The sequence below is a fragment of the Mercurialis annua genome, linkage group LG3 (assembly GCF_937616625.2).
Source record: "Mercurialis annua linkage group LG3, ddMerAnnu1.2, whole genome shotgun sequence".
Taxonomy (NCBI): domain Eukaryota; kingdom Viridiplantae; phylum Streptophyta; class Magnoliopsida; order Malpighiales; family Euphorbiaceae; genus Mercurialis; species Mercurialis annua.
In genome coordinates this window covers 4,319,383-4,329,477 of record NC_065572.1, presented here as the reverse complement: position 1 = coordinate 4,329,477, position 10,095 = coordinate 4,319,383, and the positions used below count along the sequence as shown (strand labels likewise).

Sequence of the window (10,095 nt, the reverse complement as noted above, 5' to 3'; positions counted from 1 at the left end):
TCACAAAAGTCTTGACCTTTCAATATATAGTTTATAGTTTTTTAATAATTTCATATTTATCATAAAAATAAATTTTTTATCAGTTAAATCTTCATCCTTTTGGATATAATTGTTAAAAAATTGACTGATCGAGTTGTTAAAATTATTTTAAACAAATTATATATCATAATTGTGAATGTATATAATTATTTTACTTTTTTATTAATATGGATTTAACAACATTGGTGTGTTTTTAAACTTGCCAATTTATATCGAACTTCTATTTTATCCCTTCAATATTTTAAATATACATTAAATACAATTCAATTTACAACATATAGATTATTATTAGCTTAGATTAAGTTAGATTTCACTAATTAATAGTATAAACAAGATAGAATAAAATAAAATGCTATCATGTTTGATTAATTTTAGTGTAAAAGTCATCTAACCTTTTTTAAATAGAGCGAGGAAATGTATGTTTACATTATATATATACTTTTTGTATCTAGGTATACTAACAACTTCTGTATAGAATACTAATATTTTTCAATTATTAATTGTATATTTTTAATATGTTGTCTAATACTTTAGGCATACAAAGAAATAATATAGTTGTGCTAATATACCAAGCATACTAGACTTACAGTTTCAGTATAAATAATATTTATTTATAAATACATTATAAACTATTTTTATTGTTCTTTTCTTTTCATCCTTCACGGAATGCTAGAAATAATTGAAAACATGACAAAAAAAATTAGCAAATAAAAAAATTATACGTACTTGAGTAATATATTACGTTGAAAATATCATTAGTTCAAATAAAAAACAGGCGATTGTTCAGATTACTACTGCTAGCACCTTGTTGCAGAGTTATTGCGGTGTTTTTTTATCACAAAAAACCTTAAGACCATATATCAAATTTGGTTTATGTATATTCTTTTAGATTTGATTTGTGCTGGTTCATTTAAATGCTAAAGAAAATCGTCTAATTTAGTATTTAGATAAATTAAGTTATTGGTTTGTTTAATACCTAGGTGAACGAGCTCCACATCAGCGCGTTAATATCTAAATAAACGAGCGGGTTATTTTTTGATTAATTTGTGGCAACAGAGTTCATGCAAGATTATCTTTTGATGAAAAAAAATTAATTGTTTTTGGTTTATACAGAATAATAGTGTGCGTTTCATTCACATCGAACCAAAATAAAGTAAAATTAAAATTTTAAAAAAACTGCCTTGAATTAATAAAGATTTAAATTAATTCAAACCAATCGGTTATGGTCGATTCGGTTTTATGATTCATTTTGTACCAAATGCAAACTAGAACAATTTTACTTATAAAATTAAATAAATCTAAAATCAGTAAAAGGTTTTTGGTTATAATTCAGCTAATGTTAGAGGTTAACTTTTGTTGATTAACCAAATAGATTAAGAACTTTTTATTTTCTTGAGTTCCAATCCAAGTTTTAATCAGGAAAATAAGAAATTGGTATCTTCGTGCCGTGGGAAGTGTGAAGTAAAGAGATAAATTAGGAAATAGAGTTTGGGTATTAAATGACACTAAACTGAACATCAAACAGTATATTATAGATTCTACTTCACTCTCATTGGCTATTAACAAAATGTAATACTAGTACTATTTTGTCTCTTAATTAGGGATTATACTTTCTTAATTAATTACACTCTACTTCTAATATCCAGTCATATCGTTAATTATTTTGCTTGATTTGGGTGACGTGGCAATACCTACTATTGCTAATTTTTTGGAATTTGCTTTGTATTGTGAATATTTTTTTTTGGTACAAGGGGAGGAGGCAAAAGCCTAAGCAAAACTGAAACTAAATGTTCCTGTCATAAGAGGTGCCATGTAAATCATGACGAATCCAATGAAGCAAACAACCCGGAGGGCTCTCATGGGCTGTAAAACTAGTCATATAATCATCGCTAATAGCTGCAAGGTGGTCCGCAGCAAAGTTGGCTTCCCGGAAGATGTGCGTAACTTTAACATCCCAATCTCGCTTGATCAAATCCCGTATAGCAGCAACCACATTAGAAAAATGAGCAGCCCCAGAATCATTAAGGATTTTCTCCACCACTGTTTTGTTGTCTATCTCCAGAATAACCTTTCTCACCCCTAAGTTCCAACCCAAAAGCAAACCGTGAAAGGCACCGCAAAACTCCGCTTCTAGCACTGATCCCTCTCCGATCGTCATTGAAAAACTCCCTAACCACCTTCCCGAGTCGTTCCGAATAATTCCGCCGGCTTTGGCAACTCCGGTAACCGAACTAAAGGCGCCGTCAGTGTTGATCTTATCTTAACCCAATCAAGAGGAGGGCAAGACCAGCAAATAGAAGTCATTTGTTTACTACTGATACACCGCGCTATCCTGCCCGAATTAATATGCAAAACAGAGATGTAATCAACTCTATTATGGATGTCTTGAATAATATGAGCCACAGATGAATTAATGTTGCCCAAAATAGTCTCATTTCTCCACTGCCAAAGCCTCCAAATGGTGACACCAAAAATACAGACCCAATTATCAGAGATACCAAACGAATTATTACCTCTTAAATTAGACATGAACCAATCATTAAAGTCTAAAGTAAAGAAGCTCAACTTCTTCGAATTGTCAATAAGACGCAACCAGACCTGTTTAGCATAAATGCATCTTCTTAAGACATGGTCTCTATCCTCCTCTTCCGACCAACATCTGGTACAGCTCCTATCGTCAGTAAGGTGACGCCTATAACGCTCCCCATTGCATAACAACTTTCCGTGCATGGTAATCCAAAGCATGTGCCGAATTCTCTCAGGGCCCGGCCAACTCCAAATGAGCTTCCAGCAGATATCAGACTCATTCCAGTCCGGGTTAGCTAGAGAGCGATAAGCCGACTTGGTAGTGAAGTTACCCGAAGATGAGTGACCCCAATAAACAAAATCAGGACCTGCCGAAGGGGTTGGAGGAATGAAGCGAGCAATACGCATAAGCCAAGTAGTTGGCAACAAATTAGCGAAGTGACCCCACTCCCACCTGTAATTACTATCAACATACTCAGATGCCGTTTTATCCACTTTAAGAGAAGAAATAGCGCAAATAGCTACCTGAATCAAAGTAGTATCGTCACCCAACCAAGCATCTTGCCAGAAACGGATCTTCTTACCATCACACAGAGCCCAACGAATGCCATTGATAATGTTGTGCCAAATATTCCTCAAGGATTTCCACAGATGAGAGCCACGAGCCGTGCGATTCAAGACATGATAATTATCATCACTGACTCCATATTTAGCTCGGAGCATGTTAACCCAGAATTTATCTTTGCTTGCCACAATGTGCCAACCCAACTTCATGAGCAAAGCATCATTCATAAGTTTCATATTCTTGAAGCCTAAACCTCCATGCTGCTTCGGTTGACAAACAGCTGCCCATGTAACAAGATTGATTTTCTTGCCCTCACTAGAAGAGCCCCATAAGAATTTTCTACAACTCAGCTCAATCTCCTCACAGGTACCTTTCGGAAAAGCCATAGTTTGCATAGAGTAGACCGGAGTAGCTTCGATAACTGATTTAGCTAAGGTAGATCTACCAGCAAAAGAGAGAGTCTTTACTTGCCAATTCGAAAGTCTGCTGCCAATGCGGGTAATGACACTACTGATATGTCTCTTTGTAAGTCTACCATGAAGTAAAGGAATGCCCAAATATTTTCCCAGGTCATCTGTGATAGCAACCCCCAACTTCTCGGCTATTACTTTGCCTTGGCGTAAGGGCACATTTCTAGAGAACAAAACTTCCGTTTTCTCTTTATTAATCTTTTGTCCCGAAGCCTCACAAAACGAATCCAGAACTCTATTGACAACCACTGCTTGATCAGTAGAAGCTTCACAAAAAAGCAGTAAATCATCGGCAAAAAATAGATATGAGAGAGGCGGACAGCCCCGGCCCAAACTGAGCGCTTTCCAACGATTCTCACTGCACTCTCTTATGATAAGATGAGCCAACCGCTCTACACATAAAACAAAAAGATACGGTGATAACGGATCTCCTTGTCTAATACCACAAGAAGGAAAAAAAGCTTCTAGCAGGCTGCCATTCCAGAGAATATTCATCGAGGTCGTCGAGACACATTGCATAACAACATCCACTAAGAAAGACGGAAGACCCACATCCAGTAAAGTATCGCGTAAAAAATCCCAAGAAATTCTGTCATATGCTTTATCCAAGTCAATCTTAATGGCCATAACCCCTTTCCGACCTTTTTTAGACCTCAAAGAGTGCATTGCTTCTTGAGCCAAAATAATATTATCAGTGATTTGTCTACCTGCAATGAAACTAGTTTGGGCAGGTCCTATGATAAGAGGCATGATTTTTTTAAATCTATTAGATATCAACTTGGTAATGATTTTGTACGAAACATTACACAAGATAATCGGTCTAAAGGATTTAAGAGAATCAGGATAATCACACTTCGGAATAAGAGTAATAAGAGTCTGGTTCACCTCTTTCGGGATCGGAGCACCGTCGAAGATGCCTTTCACAAAATTGCACAGACTACTACCAACAAACTCCCACTGGCTTTGGTAGAAAATAGCATGCAAACCATCTAAACCTGGGGCCTTTAAAGGTTTCATATCCCAGAGGGCAGCTTTAATCTCTTCGGAAGTAATGGGAGTCGAGAGATCAGCTTTCACATGGTCGTCAATAGTCGGAAACATACCATGACAAGGGAACGGCTTATCTGGGTCCCCATTTTTAGTATACAGCTTAGAGAAGTAATCTAAAGCCATCTGCTTCATAATACTTTGGTCTTCCACAAGCTCACCATCAGGGTTTTTCAAAATTAAAATACGATTATGTCTACGCCGCTGGGCTACCTTCCTGTGAAAGAATGCAATATTATGGTCCCCATCCACCACCCAATCGGCTCTCGACTTTTGAAACCAGAACAACTCTTCTTGGTAAAGAACTTCGTCAAGGTCATGCTGGAGATGTTTTTCAATCCTAGCTAGGTTGGGAGTATCAAATTTGTCCCTAGCTTTTTGAATCCCATCAATTCTAGCGAGAAGCTTATCCTTCCTCTTGAAAATATTTCCGAACTCGTTCACATTCCAATGTTTGGCTTGCACAGTGAAATTATTGACGCAATCAACCAAAGAACTCGACACATTCCAGGTTGATCGAACAAGATTCTCAAACCCCTTATCTCCAAGCCATGCCGCAAGAAATCTAAAGGTTTTATTACCAGCATTATGTCCCCTCTGCTTGTTGTATTGCAAAAAGATCGGATTGTGGTCTGACTTCACTCTAGGAAGGTGCGTAATGTAATGGTAATTGAACTTCAGAATCCAGGAATCATTACAAATAAATCTATCAAGTCTTTTAAGAAGATTGCCTCTCCTCCAAGTGAAAGGAGAACCAGAAAACCCTAAATCAGTCATATTATGAAGCTCAACCCAGCTCTTAAACTGATGACAAACACCACTCCTCCCAGCCGCTCCACCTTTCCTTTCGGACTCGTGAAGAGCGGCATTGAAGTCTCCTCCAAGAATCCATGGTTCATCAATCGACAAGGCTAGAGTCGCCAAATCACTCCAACAGTGAAGACGCAAGCTAGCGTTAGGATTCGCATAAACAAAGGTTAGCGGAAAAGAGTTGCTACCATCAACAACTTTAACATGAATGAAATATTTGTTGTTGATCAAAATCTCAATAACAGTACCCTCATTCCATAAAATCCAAATACCCCCAGAAAATCCATTAGCTTCCACTCTATGAGATCGAGAAAACCCACTGCTCTTGATAAAGATATCTGCTTTCACGCCACTAATCCTTGGCTCAAGAATACCCACAATATCAAATTTGTATTTTCTACAAAAATTCTTAAAAACCCGCAAAAAGCTTGTAGAACCTGCACCTTGAACATTCCAAACCATAATCTTTTTGTTGTCAGACATAGAGAAAATAAATAAAAGAGGTGAAGAAGGAAAAAACACAAATTAGATAGGATAATGAGCTATCCCCTCCATAACTTCAACTTTTGGAGACTCATCATTCTTAGAAACTGAACTTGCCTCAATCATGGTACTATCCATAGCCAGGTCTTGAGACGAATAAGATTGATCGAAAGACCTAAACTGGTTCTCAACATTATTAGAATGAATAATATCAGGTGGTTTGGCTATCTTGGGGGTGTGGGAAACAATATAAGAAGAACTTGGTTTGGAGGCATTTAAGCAGTTGTCAGTATTATAAGTCACACTAACAACTGAGTGTTGCATGGAGTTCAACGTAGTGTCTTTTGTTTTCACAACAAAGCGGTTAATGGGCTGCAGATCCGGTTTGTGAGGGGGATTTTCATGGGCCTTACTAACCGCCAAGTTGGCTGACTTATTAGGGGCATTTGTGACTTTCTTTGCATGGTGAGCATTAGGTTTGTTGTTAATGGAAAGAATAGGGGGAGAAACGATATTCTCAATACCATTCTCCACTAAAGTCGGAGATTCCTCAAAATCAGCAGGATCCTCAATACTCTCCTTTTCCAAGACCTGAAATCTTGATCCATTGTGATTTTCCTTCCTATTATCATTGCCAGAAATGCGGTAATTCTTCTTACCATAAGCTGTTGTTGGCTTTCCTCTTTTGCCTACTATCATCCACGGACCAAAATTAGGGTTTTCAGGCTTTGCAACTTCCGCCGCCGGCATAACATTTTCTGGTTCCACCCTAATACCTGAGCTGACTGTAGGCGGAATATTAGCGATAATAATATCAGGGCAATGATCTTTAGTATGCCCAAACCTGCCGCAATTAAAGCAGATACGAGGAAGGCATTCATACTCGACAAATTGGACCTTTCCATCCAGACAGAATTGAGAAACCAGAGGTTTGCTTAGATCAAGTTCTACCGCAATACGCGCAAACTTGCCCCTCTCAGCGGCTTCAGTACAGTAATCAATTTTAAGAACACGGCCAACCATCTGGCCAATATATCTCAGGACTTTCTTATTGTAATAGTGTATCGGCATGCCGGGGAGTCTTATCCAAGCTTGAATTGACTGAATATTATCAGTAATACAATCAACTGAGGATTCCAAGTCTGGATTGAAAGGTAATGCCCCAACATAACCCAAGAGCCACCTGTTAGTACTGCATCAATATCGTTGCCACTCCTGAATTTGACAATGAAGTAATTGTTCTCAAGATCAATAACATCAAACCCTTGGGTGAAATTCCACATTGATTCCAGTCTATTGCAGAGATTCCGATAACTTATAGGTCTTCCAAGAAGTTTGACAATAACCGTGGCTTTCCATTGTTTGGAGAGTTCAGTCTGGACTCGATCAGAGAATCTAATAGACGGCATGCTCTTATTCGTGTAAACTAGAACATCTTCATCGGTGACTTCAAATTCATCAAGGCTACCCGCAAGAGAATATGCTCGTTCTCTGTCATTCTGTAGAACTTTGTCCTTAAAATACATTCCTGCTGGAGGAGCTTCCACCACTTCATCTTCCTTGAATCTAGCTTTTTTAGTCGATCTGTCCTCAATGGATGGTTCGCGAAAATCCTTGGTGTAGAGATAATAGCATTTTGGGATTGAAATAAGGAAAATTATACAACAGAATCGTTTTGTCATGTTATTCGTACAACAAACCAATAGTATATTCGCCATGTGAAAATTAAAAGATAAAAGAATAAATAATAATTGAAAGATTTTCTATCGTAAATGCTCATTGACTTGTTATAAAATGACGTGGCGTGACGGTTTTATGGGATAAATACTCTTAAAATAGTAGCGTTAGAATTAAGATAGAAGTTTAACTCTTCCTACTATTAATTATATACACGGTATCATTTTGATCAGAAAATCTTTATGACCATCGAATCTGGTTTATATACGCGTTTATTTAGATTTGATTTATGTTCATTCATTTAAATGCTAAAGGAGCTCGCCTCATTATTATTTTAATAAATAAATTCTCAATTCGTTTAACACCTAGGTGAACGAGCTCAACATCGGCAAGTTTAATATTTAAGCAAATGAACACGAGCTGAGTCCGAATCAAAACATTATAAAATTAAATAAACCGAGCTTGAGTTTAGTATTCAAAGCTTTAACCGAACACGAGCCAAACATATAAGCGACATTCACATAACGAGCTACTTCTTAAGTTTTCCGAAATTAGAAAATGAAATGAAAAGGATAAAAAAATGAAATAGTTTTCCATATCATCCATAAGAAAGTATATTCAGATTGTATATAATTTTTAAACTATTTTACGTTTAATAAATTGTAAACATAGAAGTACGTTTAAAATGTATTTGTAAAGTTTAATCGAATTTTTTTATCACTCCTAATACTTCTTCGTGTTCCTAAAGAAAAAAAAAACTGAAATCAAGCTTAGGGAAATGCCACGTCATCTACATTGCCCAATCTTAAACATTAATTAAGAAATTAAGAGACAAAATAGATACTAGTATTAGTATTACAACTATTAGTAGCCAATCAGAGTGAAGTAGAATCTAAAAAGATACAGTTTTTCAGTTAGTTTCATTTATCATCTGAATTCTATTTCCAAATTATTTTCCTGATTAAACACTTGCAAATCTCAGAAAATTTCTCCAATTCTCATCAGGATTCTCTACTTAAACCCTATAAATATTACCCATACTGCCTACTTTTATTTTGTATCCGTGTTGTTTTTCAAATTTCTCTTGTTCTTCAATTTCTGAGCTTGGAAAAAAATACAGAGAGATGGATGAATTTGACAGGAGACGGGCGATTGCGTTGGAAAGAATCGGAAAATTATACGGGCTTCTTGAAAAAGATGAACAGCATAAGAATAAAAGGAAAAGACAAGGAATTGATTTGACTACAGAGTTCGTTGTTGTCAGCTTCATGAAAAAAAGTTGTAGGAGAAGTTCCAGGCCTCAAGATTTGCTCGATTTCGATATACCGAAGAGAAAACGAGGCGATGGTAAAGAAATATTGAAGAATCCTGAAGCTTGTTTGGACCCAATTGTTCGGAACGATGGTAAAGAAATATTGAAGAATCCTGAAGCTTGTTTGGACCCAATTGTTCGGAATCTTCCGAGTCAAGAAAATTTGCAGGAGGAAATAGAAATTTCAGAGAAATTGATGATCAAGATCAAGAACAAGAAAAACAAGAAAATAAAAAAGGTTAAACCAAAGAGAGTTAAATTTCAGGAAGCGGGTTTATATCCGCCGCCTGAAATTCCAACTGAATTGAGGAAACGGATCGAAGAGGAACTGTCAGGAACTGATTTGCAATTGGTGATAATGAAGCGGATTTTTAAAACGGACTTGAACCCGCACCATGATCGGTTATCAATTCCTGAGAAGCAAGTGATGTGTGATTTTCTCTACGATAATGAGAAGCAAATTGTATGGAAGGACAACGAGCAAGGGTTCATTCCGGTTTCTGTGATCGAACCGTGTGGTGATATTCATTCTGAAATCAAATTCCGGAGATGGAAGATGACCAATACTTTTATCTACACCTTGTATCATAAATGGAATCAGATTGTTTCGAAAACGGAGAATGCTCTGAAGATTGGAGCCGTAGTTCAGGTTTTTTCGTATAGAGATTCCGAACGAAAGCTTTGCTTTGCTATCGTTAATGTTCGTAAAGCTGACGATGATCATAATGATGATGCGGCTGCTGATTTTGAGTCCTCTGCTGCTGGTGGCGATGGTGCTAGTTCAAGCTATAGTACTGTCATTGATTGATTAAGCTTTTCTAGTTTTTTGTTTACTGATGAGTTTACGTTCTAATTGTAGAGATTAACTTTAAATTTATGTAATTGAAGAAATTTTTCTGTTTTGGATTTTTAATCTCTTTGTTTCTGTTCAAACTGGTTTATTTTGAGACAATTGATATCATGTTTTTGTTTTGATTTGTGATTATTTTCTGGATTTTGCTCATAATGGTTATTGCATATTGAAATTGATTCTCAAATGTTTTGTTCATGGGTTAGATGTTAAAATTATGCAATAATATTTTGATTTATTTGTAGCAGCAGAATTAATGCAAGATCATCTGATCAAAACAGGCTTATTTCACCCACCTCCCTTAATTCCAAACAAA

The 10,095-nt window shown here is 36.4% G+C and overlaps 2 protein-coding genes across 2 annotated transcripts; one reads left to right on the top strand and one right to left on the bottom strand.

The window, feature by feature from the left end:
* Window positions 1-5,982: 5,982 nt before the first annotated feature.
* LOC126672161 (uncharacterized) lies at window positions 5,983-7,622 on the bottom strand. Its single transcript, XM_050366107.1, has 2 exons — window positions 7,124-7,622; window positions 5,983-7,082 (listed from the first exon to the last, which is right to left on the bottom strand). Exons 1-2 carry the CDS (start codon window positions 7,620-7,622, stop codon window positions 5,983-5,985), a joined length of 1,599 nt encoding a protein of 532 aa, XP_050222064.1.
* Window positions 7,623-8,652: 1,030 nt separating this feature from the next.
* Window positions 8,653-9,833, top strand: LOC126674752 (putative B3 domain-containing protein At2g27410). Its single transcript, XM_050369251.2, has one exon. The coding sequence runs from the start codon at window positions 8,742-8,744 to the stop codon at window positions 9,735-9,737; it is 996 nt and encodes a 331-aa protein (XP_050225208.1). The 5' UTR covers window positions 8,653-8,741; the 3' UTR covers window positions 9,738-9,833.
* The last annotated feature ends 262 nt before the right edge of the window (window positions 9,834-10,095 follow it).

What these genes read in the sequence shown, in the direction of transcription:
- LOC126672161 (XM_050366107.1), bottom strand. Translation starts at nt 7,622, where the DNA reads ATGACAAAACGATTCTGTTGTATAATTTTCCTTATTTCAATCCCAAAA. An exon ending in TATTGATGCAGTACTAACAG is followed by an intron (nt 7,083 to 7,123) that starts GTGGCTCTTGGG and finishes CTTTCAATCCAG; the next exon opens with ACTTGGAATCCTCAGTTGAT.
- LOC126674752 (XM_050369251.2), top strand. Translation starts at nt 8,742, where the DNA reads ATGGATGAATTTGACAGGAGACGGGCGATTGCGTTGGAAAGAATCGGA.